The sequence below is a fragment of the Rousettus aegyptiacus genome, unplaced genomic scaffold, assembly GCF_014176215.1.
Source record: "Rousettus aegyptiacus isolate mRouAeg1 unplaced genomic scaffold, mRouAeg1.p scaffold_m13_p_16, whole genome shotgun sequence".
In the NCBI taxonomy this organism is placed as follows: Eukaryota; Metazoa; Chordata; class Mammalia; order Chiroptera; family Pteropodidae; genus Rousettus; species Rousettus aegyptiacus.
Genome location: NW_023416291.1, coordinates 21,130,998 through 21,150,178, shown reverse-complemented (window position 1 = coordinate 21,150,178; position 19,181 = coordinate 21,130,998). Strand labels below are relative to the sequence as shown.

At 34.6% G+C, this 19,181-nt stretch overlaps 1 protein-coding gene across 2 annotated transcripts in view; it reads left to right on the top strand.

The window, feature by feature from the left end:
* Nucleotides 1–19,181, top strand: part of INTS9 (integrator complex subunit 9) — an 81,525-nt gene that overhangs the window by 9,953 nt on the left and 52,391 nt on the right. The window contains exons 2-3 of one of the 2 annotated variants that reach the window (XM_036233584.1): nt 3,397–3,487; nt 16,322–16,449. In XM_036233584.1, the coding sequence (XP_036089477.1) occupies nt 16,385–16,449 (65 nt within the window). In that variant the 5' untranslated portion in view covers nt 3,397–3,487; nt 16,322–16,384. The remainder of the gene's footprint in view (nt 1–3,396; nt 3,488–16,321; nt 16,450–19,181) is intronic. The other variant, XM_016144675.2, reaches the window with a different exon arrangement.

Genomic DNA, 19,181 nt, shown 5'->3' with positions numbered 1-19,181 from the left:
GTTTGTTTTCATAATAACCATTCTAATGGGCATAAAGCAGTATCTCACTGTGGTTTTGACTTACATTTCCCTAATAATTAGTAATATTGAGCTTCTTTTTGTATTTTTTTACATAGTTAATACATGTCCACTGTTTAATTTTTAAAAAAGCAAACTGTACAACAAGTTTTTTTTAAAAAATGAAAAGATCCTTCCTTACTTTTACTTTTCTCCCCAGAGAAATCTCGGTTATCAGTTTCTTGTGTATCCTTCAGAGAGATTCTGTAGACTTCTCCACATTTGTGTAATTTTCATCCTTTTTTTATGTTTTGTATAAGTGGTGAGATGTTACCCACATGGTTTTGCATGTTCCTTTTTTTAATTTAGAAGTGCATCTTACAGACTATTTCATATCAGTATTCATATCTGTAACTGTCATTATACTTTTTGTTTTTCTCTCATGTATAAGATCTGGGCCATGTCTTCATATGTTTATAAAAGCATCTATTTCTACTTCTCAACACTTTTCTATCCTACTCGATCTATTAATATTACAGTAGTAAACTATTTTACCTTAGGTAGCTTTAGAGTATATTTTAATTTCTCATAGTACTTGTTCCCACTTTTTGCTCTTCACTTCAGAATTTTCCAGACTGCTCTCAAACATTTATTTTTCATATAAAATTAAGAATTTTTAGTTGCCAGTAAAATCCTTTTCAAGTTTTTATTGGAATCAAGTTAAATTTACAAAATGTATGGAGAAAATCGACTTATTTCAACATATCATTGTGTCTATCTGAGCACAAGAAATGTCTTCCTTTATTTAAACTTTTAATAAACCTATCTTTATCTTTTTGATTGGTACTATAATTGGAATCTTTTCCTACATAGATTACATATAAGAAGAGTTTCTTTTTTAAATTCTTTGTGCAGCACCTTGTCGAGTTTTCTTATTTTAATTTTTAGTAGTTTTCCAGTTAATTCTCTTGAGTTTTCAGGTATATAACTTTGCAGATAATTTTTTTAAACCCAGTTTTGTCTACCCTCCCCCCACCCCCACCACCACCACTGAAGTGTGATTACATTGGCTTATATTTTCAGAATAGTTTGGAATAGGAGTGGTGGTGGTAGGCATCTCTGTTCTATTTTTGACATGAGTAGACATACTGCTTGAACTCAGTATGTCACTGTTATACTTACTTTGGCTTGAAATTTTTTTATATTTTAATTTACGTACTGTAGCTGCTTTCCTGGTACAGAATTTTCTAGTCACTAATATGTGAGATTCTTTCACATAGGCCAACAGTAAGTTATTTTCTAAGGGAAAGATCTATTTCTGTTGTATTGTTTATTCTAGGCAGTTAATTATATCTTGCAAGCTTCTTCCAGACTTTTGAGAAAACAATGGTTTTTATAACTTAAAGTCTTAGGTGGTGCACAACAGACTCATAGAAGTAAAAGACTTCTATGACCTTAAAAGAAAATTGCAAGGTTTCCTTGGAAAACAGAACAGCCAGAAATAGTTTCCCTCTCTGTACTTAGGAGAGGGGCCTGATAAAGGCGAGAAATGTAAACAAATCAGTCTGTTAAAATAAACATAATTACCACACCAAAAAAATCTCTATAGAAACATAAAGGAGTTCAAAACCCTAGGCAGTAGCTTATTTATTTTAAGCTATTTTGATTCAAGCTATGTAGATCCAATAGGAAGAAACTGTTGATGAACTGACAGTGTGATAGTTAAAACTAACAGGGGAAAGAATAACAAAAAATCCATTGTTTGACTATTCCGTCTAACAAATGTTATTAAATGCCTATTTTGTACCAAACCTCCTCAGTGCTGTGGGATGTATAAAAGATAAATAACATAGATCCTACCTATTAGTAACTCACTATTTTACGAACCATGGACACAGTGTACTCTGTACTATTTATGTATGCGACTGAGTGTGTGTAGTTTTAGTGATAGAGTGTGATAAAAGTAATAGTGTGATATGTAAGAGCAGGATTATGAAAGATGAATTCCAACCAGAGACTCAAAGCTTCCTAGAGAAGTAAAATTTGATTTGGCCTTGAAAAGTACCTTGACTGACAAATATGTCAGAGGAGGAGCATTGTATATTATTGCAGGAAGAAAGAACAGTTTTAAAAGATTTGGATTACGTTGAATATTCTTAACAGATAAACACACAAACCAACAAACAACAATAATAAAGGGAGAGGAAACTTAGAGAGGTGATGGATATATTTATGGCCTTGATGGTGGTGATGATTTAATAGGTGTAAACTTATTCCCAAACTCACTGAGTTTATGTACATTAAATACATGCCAATACATTTTTACGTGTCAGTCATACCTCAAAAAAGTGATTTAAAAAAAGATTTGGAATGTGATGTTCCGTTTCCCCCAATAATATGCATATATACTATACCTTATGTTTTGCTTTATAGTTCTCTGTAGCAGTGTGCGCAGAAACACACATTTCTGTCTTTTCACATCTTCCTAATTTATTACTTCAGAATATCAACATTTTCATTGAATATGTACAATTAACACATGAAAGATTTGAATGTGTGATTGGAGCACTAGATCACCGCAGTTGGAACCACGGACAGACTTGCCGAATGCATAGGAGTGGAAGTTAGAAAGGTAGATTAAAGCCACAGTGGTGGGCTTACTGATTTGGACAATAACAGCAAGTTTAGGAGTTTAAGAATTTAAAAACCCCTGGAACCTTTAAATTCATCCTTTTAGAAATCTAGGACAAAAGAGTTAGAAGAACTATATTCAACACACTTAAGAAGAAGTTCAGAATGTGAAATAGAAAAGTGATTCATTGCAGTTACAGAAAATATTTCTGAAAAGTGAAATATAATCAGAAGCAGCATCCGTGAGTTTAGCAAATGCAGCAAACAAATGCAAAGTCAGAACTACCTATTTAGGACAGGATTTTTCTAAGTATTTTATGAGAACCTCATAAGCAGTGACAGAATTCATAAATACATCAGAGGTGAAAGGGATCCGGAGGGTCAATGGGACCAGCTAATGGGCACCATTGCAGAAGAGTAACCAGATAGGAAAAAGAGAACAGATGATATGTTATTGAATTGTACACTTAAAACCTATATAATTTTATTAACCAATGTCACCCCAGTGAATTTAATTTTAAAATGTATTTATGTCATATACATAGCTCTGTGAGCTTTTTTTTTTTTTTTTTTTTTACCATTTTTAAAGTTCTAGTGTCAGGCAGCCAACAAAGTTTATTCCCAAACCAGCCCCTACCTGTTTTCTCTCCCTCAGCCTTACCATCAACATTCCCACCCTTTCTAAGCTGCTTTTGTGTATGTGTGGGCGGGGGAATGGGGTTGCTCTTTATGACCACTTTTTGCTTCTTTATTCATTTTCATGGAAAGCCAAATCAGAGGACAGTTTAAACAAGAGGAAGCAACCATTAAGTGTCAGTTACCTAGCTGTGCGTGATAGCTAGCTACTCTCCAACCAGAGGTGAGTCTCTGTGTTCACCATGCATGCTACATATTTTATGCTCGAGTGGAAAATTATCCCTCTATTTTATCCAGCTGTGTAGTCAGTTTGACAGTGAGTGTGATTGGCACTTTTAACAGCTCTTCTGCTAGATAGAATCAAGGTACAAAGTGGAAGAAAGTGAAAGATTACCAAATAAAATTCAAATGTATTTATAGAAGTCTCTGCGTGTGGGAGGCTTGGCCCAAAATTCTTAGCAGGGGTAATAGGTCCCTGCTAATTAGGCAGATTTGGCTCAGCGGAAGGGCTTTAACTTAGAATGGTGTGGTATGAGGCAGTGAGTCTTAAAAGAGTGCGCTCCCCCATTTGCCTTGCACTCTAAGAGTCTTATACACCCTTTTGGGGCGGGCGGTGTCTCCTCTCCTAGTGAGCTGCACTTGTTGATGGTGAATGTGCATGCTTGGGTGCTTTGGTGCAGAGAAGAGTTCGCAAGCCCTGGAAGAGCTAGGTTTCTCATTTTTAAAAGAGGTATTTGGGCTAGATGACCTTAGAATTCCTTGCAGCTTATAAATCGTGTAATTCCTCATACTTTCATAAAGTCAGTTGTAAAATAACACTGTAGCACAGACATGTCTTGATGACAGGTTATATAAAAGGCCAAGGAGTTCTGGTTACCCAATAAAATAATAGAATGATGAGAAACAACATTTTTGAGTTAAAAAAGAACTTAGAAATAATCTAGTTAGGTCTTCTCATTTGTCAGATGAAGAAATTTGAAGCCCAAAGAATTTAGGCATTCATTTGGACTAGTACTGACTTTGAGGGAATATTAGAACTAGTGCTTTTTGTCTAGGTGAAATGCGATATTGGGCATCCAGTTTACTTACTAAAAATAATTGCCAACTTTGGTGGGAAATAGTTTAATAGTTTGTTATAAAGTTAAATATATATAACCTAGTGGTCCCACTCTTAAATATTTGCCAAGGGATATAAATGTATGTGAATGTTTTTAGCAGCTTTATTCATAATCATCAAAAACTGGAAACAACCCAAATGCCCATCAGCTTGTGAATGGCTAGGTAAATTGTGGTACATCTATACAATGGAATACTCCTTAGCAATAAAAAATGAATGATAGCCACAGCAACAAGGGTGGATCTTAAAAGCATTATGCTAATAGTGAGCAGATTTCCAATTGCTCTGCATCCTTATCAGCACTTGTCAGTCTTTAATTCTGACCCTTCTAGTAAGAATGTGGTAGTTACTTATGGTTTTAATTTGTATTTTTCTAAGGACTAATGTTTAGTTAGCATCTTTTCACTTCCCAACCATATGTCTTCTTCAGTGAGTGTTTATTCAAATATTTTGCCCATTATTATGGCATCATTTGTACTCAAGTTAAAAATAAATTCTTTTTATTTTTTGTATTTGTGTTCTTTATCAGATATGTTTTGCAAATAGTTTCTCCCAGGCTGTGGTTAGTTTCATTTTCTTAAGAGTGTCTTTCAAAGAACAGGAGTTTAAATTTTGATATCCAATTGTGGTTCCCGCTTTTTGTGTCTAATCTAAGAAATCTTTGCCTGACCCAAGGCACACAGATTTTCCCATTTTTCTATAGTTTGCCCTGTCCAATTCGGTATTCACCAGCTGCATGTGGCTATTCACACTCACAGTGTTACCAGTGTGGCCAAGAAACTGAATTTTAAATTACATTCCATTTTAATTTAACTTTAAAAGCTGGTACTTGAATCAGTTTATTGAAAATTTTTAATACGTTCGTTAGAACTTGGGTATGAGGATCTACTTTATTTATGAAGCCTAAATGCATATCAGATATTTCAGATGAAAATTTAGTATCCGAATTAAAATACGCTATAAGTGTAAAGTTCACTCTAGATTTTGAAAATTTAGTACAAAAAAATTAGTGTTTTATATTGATTATGTGTTGAAATAATAATTCAGATATTGGGTTAAATGAAGTATATTGCTAAAATTAATTTCACCTGTTCCTTTTAGTTTTTTAACTTAGCTACTAGAAAATGTAAAATTATGTGTGTAGCATACATTATATTTCTATTGGACAGTGCTTTTCTAGTTTTATTGTTTTAGCTCTTATTTTTAGTTTTATGATCCATTTGAGTTCAAAGCCCCTTTAACTCTAATATTTTATGATTTTTATGTAAGCTAAGAATCGAATTGCATAAGCTAGACTATGGGGAAAAAAACTAAATTAAAAAAAAGAAAGCTGGGGGATTTTATTGCTAGCATACAACTTTTCAGGGATATGGAAATGACTGTGTCAGTAGTCTGAACTGACTAATTTAATGCACTCCCTTATTGGTCTATTCCAAGCTGTCTGCCTTAGAAGTAACATAGCAAGGGTTACATAGTGATATAATAGGGAAGCAGCACTAAGTGGGAAGTTAGAAAAGATGTATAGGAAAAACTATAGTTACTTTTATTTCTAAGATTCTTAGATTTTTTTTCTATCCAGCCATCCTATCCATAATAAGTCTGTTGCTCTTTGCATAGTACACTCTCATTGTTTTTCTTATTCCTAATATATTAGTGGAATGATTTAAGAAAAAGCATTTAGAACTTGTGCTGGTTTGAGTGTGAATTCAGTCTATTATTAACTATGTGATCTTGGGCATTGACGTTCAAGTTGGTATTAATAATATTCAGTTGTTAGGAAGGAGCTAATTAAATACTGGATAAAAAGTATTTGTCAGTAATTCTTATTAATAGTGAAGGTAATTCATACAATGAAATTTCCAATTCCTATTCCTCTGTAACCCTGGGTCTACTTTTATTTTTAGAATTCATTTTCAGGTGTTAGCATTGATGTGTATTTTTATGAATATGTATATTTTACAAGTATAGCTATCGTATTAATATGACATTTCTGGTAATTAGATAATTATCAATATCATTTGAAAATTTTATCATAAAATTATGAAGACTTGCTGAATCTTGTTAGAAAAGTGTTTTACCATACTTTATAAGACTAGAAAACATCAAGATGTTCATTAAAGTTATCAACATAATCTCAATAATTTTAAAAATCTGGGAGTTACCTTTGTTTCTTTCCCTGGCCCCCAGGCCATATCTTGTTGCATCATCTTTCTCGTAAGGTACGTTCTCACTTTATCCCATTGCCATTGCCATTTCAGTAGTTTTAAGTCTTGTTCAGTTTGCATCGGGACAAGTGTAATATCAAAATGAAAATTATGGGCCATTATCACTACTGAGCAAGTTCCTTGAGAACTAGCAAGTATAACTAACAAATGCTGTACTAATAGTAAAATATTTATTCAATATAATCTCTTAGATTTCATTTTGCACCATGAGATTTTTGTCATAAGGAAAATAGCACTACAGATTTTCACAATAGCAGGAAAGGTATATTACATAATTCTGGTGTCTGCGGAAATGTCTGGTAACAACACAGAATAAACACCCTTGCACTCATTACTAACGTTAGATGTTAATGGTTTGCCCTTTTTAGGGGAAGGGAAGAGATCAAATTCCTTTCCCTCTCTTTAGAGACGTAAGTTATATCTAAAGCTAAAATCAACAACCTTTGCTTTTCCTCCCTTTCCAGAGGTTACTACTTTCCTCAAGTTGTTGTGTATCATACCCATGTATGCTTTCATTAGTTTAGTACATGTTAAGGTATCTATACAGTCAGCATTATTAGGTAGTGCCAAATTATTCTCCAGAGTGATTGTACCCATTTATACGCCATTTTTACTACATTTTCTCCAACATTTAGTATCATCACTTTGTTTAATTTTAGCCAGTCTAAATTCTAGAGATATTGAGCATCTTTTTATATCTTCATTTATTGACCTCTATTTTTTCCTCATTTCTGTTTCTCAAGAAATTTTTTCCAAATGGGTTACAAACTTTCCGAGCACCTTGTATTGGTAATGCTACTTTTACCATATGTCAGCCTCTTCGGTAGGTATGTGCCTATTTCTGAACTGTTCATTCCCGTTTCATTAGTCCATTAGCTATTCCAGTGTAACATCCTACTGTTAGAATTTATTTGACCCAAACTGATGACATATGCTGGAGAGCAAGATCTCAAATACTCCCCTGTACAATTAAGTTCTAAAAATAAGTAGATTAGTGAAAACTCTGGGTTTTTTGCAACAGCTTTTTTCCTGTACAGTTAGCATCTTTAAGTAGAGTTTTATAATTTTTTGGTAAAGATTTTACACTTCCATTTTTATTCTTATTCTCTGATATATATTTTTTTGCCGTATAAATGGTATTTTAATTCTTTTACTATTACTAATTTATTGCTGGCATGTAAGAACTCAGTTAATTTTGGTGCATTGATTTTTGTATCCAGCACCCTGATGAACTCTTATTAATTGTAGTAGTGTGTTTTTAGAATGTCTTCTAATTATATCATCTGTGAATACTGACAGTTTTATCTCTTTCTAATCATTTCATCTTTTACTTTTCTTGTCTTACTGCGTTATATAGCATGTCCAGTACAGTGTTGAATTTAAGCAATCATAGTGGGTATCCCTGTTTTGTTCTTGACTTGAACCATTTCTCATGCTTCATCATTAACTATAATGTAGGATTTGGTTAGAAACTCTTAAAGAAAATACCCTTCCTTTTATAGTTTGATAGGAGTTTTTGCCTTGGATCAGTGTTGAGTGTTTTCAAACACATTTTCTGAATCTACAGAAGTTTATTTTCCCCTATATTCATTTCTGTATGAATTATATCAGTAGGTTTTATTATATACCAGGAAGCAGAACTGTTACACAAGTCAGCTTGCTAAAAGTTTTTGATTTTTTTTTTTTTAATGTTGTATTTGAGTCAGAAACAACCAAAGTCACTTCTTTATTCCACTGCCAGGGAGAAAAGCAAACTAAAACACCTTCTCTGCTCATTGATCTCCACAGTGGCATATGAGTTGGTTTATTAGAGAAAGCAGAAAAAGATGGAAAAAATCGGTGAAGTCATTTACAACTTATTAATACTATTGCCTATGAAAACCAGTTTTGTTTTTTTTGTTTTTTGTTTTTGTTTGTTTGTTTTGTTTTGTTTTGTTTTGTTTTTTGATGCTGTGCAGTTCTCCCAAACAAGATTAAAGAGCTTTGGACATTAACTCAACCTAGGATTATTGGTTATATTACAGATATTTAAAGGCAGTTATAGCAATAAAACTCCAGTAGGAGAATCGATCCTATCACTTTTTTGGATTTTGAGTGGAAAGGAAAACCCAACAAAAGAAAATTACTGCTTATGATTGATTGCAGACCAATTTGATAATTTAATCAACTTGGGACCTTTGTCTTGCATTAGTCAGCTAACTAATTTTCATTGTTCACAACTAGATTGTAAATTCAGTCTACATTCTTTATCAACTCCGAGTGACCTTTTAGAGCACATCATCTCTGTAAGGTTTGTGGGGGGTTTTGGGGGGTGGGAGCGTAGAGGGGCATGTTTTTGGTCTCTGACAGTTGCTTTCTCCCTGTATTAGCAGTATTTGGTGTGATTCATTGTACACTCTTTGGATCTCACTGTCCTGGGTTCAAATCCTGGCACACCCTTACAACTTTGGTACCATGTGCAGTTTCATAATCTCTATGCCTCATTTTTTTCATCTGTAAGATGAGTAAATAATTACTGCCTCAGAGTATTCTTAGGATTAACGGAGTTAATTGTGAAGTTCCTGCAGAGCACCTGACACTTAATAAACACCATATCATAATAAGTATGTATAATATAATTATTTTAAACAAGACTAGGGAAAAGAACACATATGTTTTAGTCCATGGTTCTTTTTGCAAAAGACAGACTTCTTCCTCAAAGCCAATTTGCTAAAATTCATTTTGCCATGTGACCTAATTTCCACATTTACCAAATTACTCATTTCCCGGATTCTTGTGTGTGTGTGTGTGTGTGTGTGTGTGTGTGTGTGTGTGTGTGTGTTTTTAACAAAGTTTACAGTAGTTCATAACTGCTTTTGAAGATTTCTGTGAGGTTAAGTTGGCTGGTTGTCATATTTGTCTTCATAGCAGCTTTTTCAAGTATTAGATTTGCTGAAAGCTGAGGTTATAATGTGAGCCTTCTTAGTAATAGATTCCGTATTGAGAAAAACATATTTCAGAATCAGTAACCAGACACCCCCAAGCGCTATGTACCTCAATGAAAGGAGTACTAGAAAAATATAAATATCATTCACTTGCTCATGAAGGCAGTAAAGATTTTCTTTATAAGGAGTTTGGGCCAGTGTGTTGAGAGTGTTGAAAGTGTGATTTGTATGCTCCCCTCTATAGTTTGGATATTCAAACTGAGAAATCAACATAAAAATTGATTTCAAAATGGTGATATTTCTTGGGAACCTGCCCTATCCTTTAGGATTCCCACAGATACAGCCCCACCAGAGATGGGCTCACCATTCAATATTTTAATACAACAGTAATGAAATCTGCCATGATTTAGAATCAGCAGACATACCCAGACTCTCAAGAAATTCAGACACTTGTACAATCTGATGGAGATCCTAAAATTAATATTTTAAAGTGACTAAAGTCTTATGTGAAGATATCAAACCAACGAAAAGAGCAAGATGCTATTTGAAAAGAGAACTTCTAGAAATGAAAACAGTCATTGAAAAGAAAATTTTAGTAGGTGAGTTAAATAGTATATTTGACATCACTAAAGGAAGGACTGGCAAACCGAAGAATGTATCCAGAATGCACTATACAGAGCTAAAAAACAAAGTATGAAAGGACAATATTGTTACGAAGACAGAGTAAAATGAAACATTACAACATACCTTTAGTAGGTTTTCCACTAATTGAAACTTTAGGAGAGAGTCGATATGCAAAATGATAATGACTGACAGTTTTTCACAGTTGTAAAAGGTGAGTTATATGTTGGAAGCATAAACCAAAAAAAAAGGAAGTAAAGAAGAAAGAAAAAGTCAGTCATACCTATGCACATCTTAATGAAAGATCAGAATACTAATAACAACCAGAAGATTTTAGCAGCAGCAGCCTATAACGGGATACCAGTTAGACTGGCAGCAGATTTCTCATTAGCAGTAATGGATGCCAGAAGATAGAGAAATAATATCTTTAGTGTTCTGAGGTGATTTGCAACCCTATAATTCCATCACCATCACTGTTGAGGAGTAAAGTCAAAATTAAGAAGTCCCAGAGCAATAATATATAAGAGGTTCCCTTTTGAATACCATCACTGAAGGTGGTATACTAAAAGATATGTTTCAAGAAGAGGGAAGTTAAACCCAAAGGAAGAAATAGGATACAAGAAGGATTAATGAGCAAAGAAATTAGATAAAATGTTGGTAAATAATCATTAATTATAAAAATAATATAAAACAATTTATTGACTGTATTACTGTTAAGAGACATCTTTTTTACTTACATAGCACTGAGGGGGAAAAACACAGAATTAAACCATGACGTTGTACTTTAATAATGGTACTGATAAGTACTTTAATCTGTTACACTAACTTTTCTTTCCTTAGAAATTTCTATTATCTAGTCCAAGGAATTTGGAAATTGCCTTCATGTGCATTTATTTGAATGTGATAAGGAACACATATCTTGGCTATAGAACATAGCAAAAGCATTAACTTATGGATAGCTTCCATAGTATTAAAAAATCAATAATACCTAATAACTAAAACCCAAGAAATCAAGAAATAACCATGTTATAGAGAAATACAGAAGTAGCTGTAAGAAAAACCAAAAGAGTCAAAGATGGTTACCTCTCAAATTGGGGATATGAGGTTTATTGTAGCTTGCAAAGCTTTCATTTTTAACTCATTTTTAGCTTTTATTTTTAAAAACACATGAGACAATGATTCACCAAATGAAAAATTTGTATAGCTATATTATTTAGAAGCAAATCTAGAAGTAGGTTTTAGGACAAAAAAACGTATTACATAATGATTTAAAAGTATCCATCCACTAGTAATAATCCTGACCCTTATGTACCTAGCACTGTAACCTCAAAATAAACGAAGCAAAATCTGACAGAATTACAAAGAGAAACAGACAAATTTTTTTAAGACTCAAGCAGGTAAGGATATAGGAGATTTAAAGAAGATACTAAACTCTGTATACAACAATTAGATTATATATTTTCAATTTTCATACACATCAGACCATTCGTAGAATGTCAACTGTCTGTAGTGTACAGGGTCACAAAACAAGTTTCAATAAATGTCCAAAATTGTTGTGCAAATTCTCTTCTCCGGCACAATAAAATTAGAATCAATAACCAAAAGATAACCATTACTACCTGTATATTTGGATTTTAAACTAAACACACAGCATGCTCACACTTCTAAGTAGTTTGTGCTTCATAGAAGAATTCACAATGGAAATTACATAATATTTAGAAGTGAGTAAATTGGAAACAATATAAACTTGCAAAGTGCATCCGGAGCATCACTTATAGGTCTATAGCCTAAATGTATATTTTAATCAGCTTCACATTCAACTGCAGAGATTTAAAATATATACCAGATCAAACTTAATAAAACTGAGCAGAAATTAAATAAAAAATGAAAAGTGAAGATATGCATTTATGTAAATGATAATTGAATAGTTGGTTTTAAACTCAATACAACATTTTACACTGTAAAGGAGGAAAAATATAAAGTTAATTTTAAAAAAGCAGTGCATTGCTTCTGGCTCAGAGAAATGTCTGCATTCACTAAATGTAGCTCCACTTACATCCTTGGAAAATTAGTTTTGTGTAATTGAAGTCTAGTCACCCTAACTTATTTGAAAATATTACAAGGCATAAACTTCATAGCATTGGGGATAAAAATGGAAAACAAAAACAAAGATCAGTGGACCAAATAGAGAATTCAGAAATACATTCAAATTATCACAGGACTTGGAGGTATTATAAACCAAGAATACAGGTGAATGGAATCACTTTTAATGAATCTTCCTAGGACATTTAGGAAAATGAACTCATGTTTTTGTTCCAGTTGTGGATAAGAGATCAATTTAGGACTATTTATGAAAACTATTTTCAGAGATTAGAAAAGTTGGTCAACATAATAGCTATTTTGCAGAAGGGTGTCAATATCAAAAGGAAGGCAGCAAAGAGAAAGGCAGAATATGGATAGTTGTTCAGTCCCGAGTAGTGGAAGTTCATTATACTAATTTTGCATACTTGTATGTTTGAAATTTTCCATAATAAAAGTTTGTTGATGAAAGTAATAGAATGGGAAGAATGTACTAAGTATAACTGATAAAATCCACAAAATGTAAACAGTGCAGATATATGTTAAATGTGTAAGTTGTGAAACCAGATTTCATTCATTCAGTGGAAAAAGATCAACAGACGCGCAAGGAAATGTAGTTAGTAAATCACACAAAACCTGCAGCTTTGTTATTAAGTGGAAATAAAATTAACTTGAAAGCATTACTATATGCTTGACATGCTAGAAAAAAAATAAAAACCATAAAACCTTATGTTGGCTAGAATATTCACTTTGAACTCAGTATGGACTGAATCTTCCTGGAGAACAGACTAGCAATGGATAGTATTTGTAAAATTGTTCATTTGCTTTACTTAGTCTTGTGGGATATACAAATGTCTGAGGCATTAGTGAATACCACTGTAGAATAGAATTGCTTCTCTAAAAACCATACTCTGTGTCAGGCGCTCTATCCATTCATTTCTTTCTCACAATTTTGGGAGGGTAGTGGCTTCTTTTACTACATCTTCCAAATGAGGATACTGAGTCTTTGCACAATTAAATAACTTTCCCAAAATCACACATGAATTTTGAGCACTATCAGTTGAGCCCAGGCAGTCTTCAGACCCTCTGCTTTAAATCATTTCTCTAAACTGCTTCTCAAAATTAAAGCCATTTATTAAGTAGTTGACTTTCCTATTTAGGGCTGTTTAGTTGCTTCTGGATAGCTACTGCTAACATTACAGCTGCATTTTGGTGTAGATTCTAGATAGTTTTGACCATAATGCTGATGAGAATAAGCAGGGAAACATATTCTGATATATTACTGATGACATCGTAAATAGGAACAGCCTTTTTTGGAAAGCATTTTGGCAGCATATTTTAAGAATCATAAAATGCTCATATTTTTTGACCTAGTTAATGCCATTTCTGGGAATCTTCTAAAGAAATAGTCCAATATGGAAAAAACCTTAAGCCCTGAAGTGATCACCACAGCCATGTTTGTAATGGAGCGCCTGGAAACAACCCGAAGTGTGACAGTAAGGGCATGATTAAAAAGCGATACTATATGTACTTAGGCAGCTAATAAAAATGAAGCATGATGCAACATTGAGAAAAGTTGTCACGTGTTTTTAAAGCAGCATGCAGAGCAGTATATGCACTAAAGTTACAGCTTTTACAAATATGACAAAAGACAGGGATTCGAAAGATGATTGTGGGTAATATATTTCTTTCTGCTATTCTTCAAGCTTTTTGTAATAGAGATTTCTGATTTTAAAATTAAAATCACATGATTAGTTAATGCTTTCATGTATTAGTCTCAACCCTGCTTGGTGATTGTAGGCAGCGTATTAGAAAAGTGCAAACAACATCTCTGGAGACAAACTTCAGGAACCTTGTAGCTGCCTGAGTTACTGGTTGTGTGATGTGGGGCCAGTCACTCTGTCTCAGGAGACTCAGTCGAACCAATGCGAGTGGTGCACTTTGGGAAACATGAGCAGGATCTTTGAAGTCGGGACCTTGCTGTGTGTCTTTGGCTCTTATAGACAATTGTGTAAAGCTCAATTTCCTCATCCATAAAAATGGGGCTAGTGAGATCAAGGTCTGGCAGTCCTTTAGTAGATACTCTGAAAATCTTCCTTCCATTCAGATATGGATCCCTTATAAAATGTTCCTCACCTTTCTTTATCCTGGTATAACAGGAGCAAATATAGTCTGTCTTCACCTCAAATTGTTTGAGCAGCACCTTTGCATGTCAATCTTCTGTCCTTTGCTATAACTTGCTATCCATAATTTAGAGTTTAAAATGAGGATAAAGATTTTATCATTCAGTGTGGCTGACTAGATTTTCAGTTTGATTTTAATCACATTTTTTCCCCAATACAATGAAGTAAATGCTTATTGTCAAACGTTTGGAAAAAATAGGAAGCTGAAAGAAGAACATCACGTCATAATCTTTCCACCTAGAGATAACCGTTATATACATTTCATTTTATTTCTTTTTAGGTTTTTCTGAACATCTGATTTTTAAAAAAAAGAGAAATATAGGAAAGCTCCTATTAGAACATTTGTTATGTTTGGGGCAAGTTTAACATTATGCTTTGTATTCATTTGGAGACAATTTATCTTTAACAAATAATTCTTAGATAGGCATAAAGACCAAGCTAGCAACGGGGAGCCAGATGGTAGGTGGATGGGGGTAAGGATGGATATCTCTGCCTTAATTAGTAGGGAGATTTTTTCTGTAATTCTGATTCCTATCAAAGAATGAACTTATGAAAAGTACAATTACCCAAATCACGTATCCTGGACTGTTTTTTAGGACAATTAGAATTTTGAATAATCTGTACCATTTTCATTAGAAGTAGCTTTGTACCCTTTCCAACCACAAGTTGTGAATTTTGGCTTAGAAAATATAATCATCATGCATAAACTTGGAATGAAGAAGCTTGCAAAATACCCATAGTTTTTTGGCTCTTGGCCTTATCATTTTTGGAACATACAGTTTTAAAACATCATCAGTCCCTATAACATCCTCTTGAGGAAAATAGGGAATTTATCTTATCACAGAACCAACAAAGCAACAAATACCTGAAATGACTTAGCTCGAATTACTGTGGCTATGTGGGGCCAAGCATTGATGTCACATTACCTTGACTGGTACTGGACTTGAACTTAAGTCAGAAAGAATGTGCTCGTCAAAGGATAAAGAACATTGGTCCTTACATTTTCTGGGCTTTGCTGTTCAAGGGAGGCTTCTATGGAATGACTTTAAAAGGGGGAAAAGGTCTGTTCCCCTCCCTTTTCTTTCATTTATTTTCTTTAGAGCAGCAATCAAATTAAGAAAGGTGACACACAGTATATCCCATATAAATAATTTTCAGTGTGGCATATCCGTCATCCCCACTACACTGAGGAGGACATGAGAAATGTTTGAGGTCAGTGTATTGTCTTGCTTCATCATTCACCTTTGAAACTCCACTGTGGCTTGTGCCCCTTTGACTTCTGAGGTCTGCTGTCACAGACAAGAGACTCTTGATTGGTTGGTAGTAGGTGTCCCTCACTCCTGCTTAGTATCTGCACATCAGGGAAGTCACTTGTCCTTTTGCATCATTTTTCTGACAAGGCTGAGCCATCACCCCATACTGATGCTTGTTTATTACCCCTTCCCTACCATTTCCTCTTTGAGGAAAATCACTCGGCTTATTTACAGGAGGAGAAAACCAAACCTGTAGCATAGTTTGAGGATCCAGCTTAGAATTGAATTGACTTCCACAGCTTTAGGCAGTGTACTTAAGTGCAGGAAGATAGTGGGAATTTGGAAGTGTCGTGTGAGAGTGGAACCGGTAACTGTAGCCTAGAAACCTTCTATGTATAATAATTATGGCCCCTCCAAAACTGTACTTGCTTGAGGTATAACTTGGTACCCTACGAGAAATAGGATATGATATGAGACGCGTGAGTGTTTTGAACTGCTAAGGGAAGTGATATTCAGAGCTGTAAAAGGGAGGAAGCCACATAGAAAGTTCTCTGGATTTACACACTGTTCTTATGAGAGATGATCGGTTTTACTTAATTTACTGTACTTTTTAGGCTGTTGCTATAATTGATGAAAATGACTTAATTTTTTTCAGTACTGCCTGTCGGGGCACCCAACCTTACCATGCAATGTGCTCAAATTCAAATCAACCACGATTATGTTGGACTGTGGACTGGACATGACTTCCACCCTCAATTTCCTTCCTTTGCCACTTGTTCAAAGGTATGTGCTGATGCATCTGAGACAAAATAAGCTTTAGTTTGCTGAAAGATGGTACCTCTTAATATAAAGGTTACCAGTACCTTGTGTGTTGTCCTAAGTTTACTTTGTTCTCTTCAGAATGTTCATCAAAATAATTTCCTTTGGCTGGGTTGATGGAAAGTGTTGTATTGATTTATTGATTGACTTCTTTATTATAACTCTGAGCTTCTGTAAAATATTCCTGCAACTGCTCAGTGCAAGTGAGGTCATGTATATTTCATCTCTCTTTCTAATTCATAAACGAGCTGATAAATGGTCAGCTGATGAGTCTAAAAATTGAATTTCAAAATCATTTAACTGCCTTTGCAGGGACTTGACATTGTAGAGCCTGACGTTTCTTTTCGATAGGTATCTATGCATTATTTTTATACTAGTCAGCTGTAGATTTCATAGAATCGTGTATGAAGCCAAAGTCTATGTCATAAAGCAGATAGATTACCCCAGGCCTATAGTCAGTACTGTTTCCTCTTCTAAGACCTCATCTAGGGAGTTTGATGTTATTTAGAAGCAGCAATTTTTAAAAGAAGTGGTAACTTTTAGAAGCACATATGCTCCCAGTAGCAAAAAGTGCTACCCCATACAAGGGCAGGTTTAAGAGCTTAAAAGCATAGCAAGCTAAGTGAGCCATCTAATGTATCTCATTCACTCCTGAAAATATCACTGGGTGCAATGATTATTCATAATGATAACCCTGTGAACCATCAAGAAAAAGTATAATTAAAAATCAACCATTGATTTTCTTTTTTTTCTGAGGTGAGGGCTACAATAAGGTGATGAGGACAAGGGCAGAGATAATTTCAGCTTATATTTTTTGCAAAGCTGATAAAATTGAGTTGTAATCACACTCGGCACTTGGAAATACATTTACCATCCACAGATATTATACAAAAGAGGAAATGCACACACATGGACACACACACACACACACACATGCGCACAACTATAGGAATCAAGTGTTTTTTGACAAAAGTGATGAGTTATTTCATATTAAAATAGCCTGAAGTTATTGTCTGTTTCCCCACCAAAGAATAAAATGTTTATTCGCTGAGTGCTTACTAAGAATCTGCTCTGCGCTGCACACGGGGATACAGAGATGAACAAAACAACTTTCCTTTACTCACGGAGCTTGTAGTCTGTCAGGGAAGAAAGGATTATACAGTTGACAATTTCATTATACAACTATACATTTTTATAATTACTAAGAAATGTAAAGTACAAGTTACTGTGAGGGCTTCCCAAATGGGGCCTACATGCTCTGTGGGGCCACGACTTATCTAGGCGTTCAAAACCTAAATAGGGCAAACCATCCTCCTACGTGTTTTCCCTTTCCTGTTCGTTCTTGTCTTTACCTAATTCTTACCTTCTCACAATCCTGGCTCAGCATTAGAATCCACTTCCACTCTGCCTTCCTCTTGTCACTGGTTTTCTCTCAGAGGGAGGTCACGCTAGTGAGATGATTGGCAGTCCATATAGTTCTTTTCCAGAAGTATATTCCTTCCTCAGTTCAGAAACTTTGGAGATATACTTAGCGAAAACAGTAACCCCGTTTCTTCCTTTCCCCTCATCCTGCTTTATTTTTCTGTGTAGTGCTTATCATTGCTTTATACATAAATATATACTTGGCTTATATGTTATCTTTTTCCCCACTAAAAGATAGGCTTTATAAGGGCAGGGATGTTATTTGTTCTCCACTATATCCTTTAAAACAGTTCTCGGCATGTAGTAGCTGTGCAGTAAATAGTTGTCATATGAATGAATCCCTTTATCTTCCCTAGATTCCAACCCTTCTCACCATCTTAGAGCCATCACACTATTAATTATAGTGTTCCCTTTATCATGAACCATTCCATCTTAACTTAGTCCTTCCCATTTAATTATGTTCAGTCACTTCTAACACACAAAAAAATATTTTTTTACCTTCTCACAACTTCAGCATTGCTAACTCCTCTCCAGTTTGTGCTTTGCCCACACCACCCACCAGAACACCTCTCACTGAAGTCACAAATAACTTCCATGTCACTAGCTGTGATGCACAGGCATCAGCCTTCATCCTCCTTGGTCATTTGGCAATACTCTCCTCCATGAGAAAGCATTCCTGGTTTTCCTCTTACTACTCTGACTCTTCTTCTGTCTACTTTGGAGAGTCGTCTTTCTCTAACTGGCCATCACATGTCAGAATTCTCCAATATCCAATCCAGTGCTTGGCCATCAGCGTTTCCACCCAAGGAATTTAATAAATGCTCAGGGCTTTGATAAACATCCAAACAATAACTTACAGATGTATCTCTTTATTAATAATTCTCTTCTGAGTGCCAGATTCATATATCCCAAATGCCTTGGATGTTCCTTTGAAGGCACTTCAAAACTCAGTGTGCCCCAGACTGAATTCATGATTAGACTTGGTTCAGAAGAGGAGAGCAGACCCTCTCAGACTTATTTTCCCACACAGTACCCTATCTTAGTAAATGATATCCTGTTAGAAAAGCCAAAAAAACTGGGATTTAACTTAGAGATGCGTCTCTCCTCACTCCCCTATCCAGTCATTCATTAAGACTTGTCATTTTTACCTTCCGAATAGCTCTAGAATTCAGTCACTTCTCTTCAGTGCTGCTGTAATCATTACCATCTTTTACAGGCATTACTGCTAAAGTCTCCTAACCAGTTTCTTCAGTTCTGGCAGCCCATATAGTTCT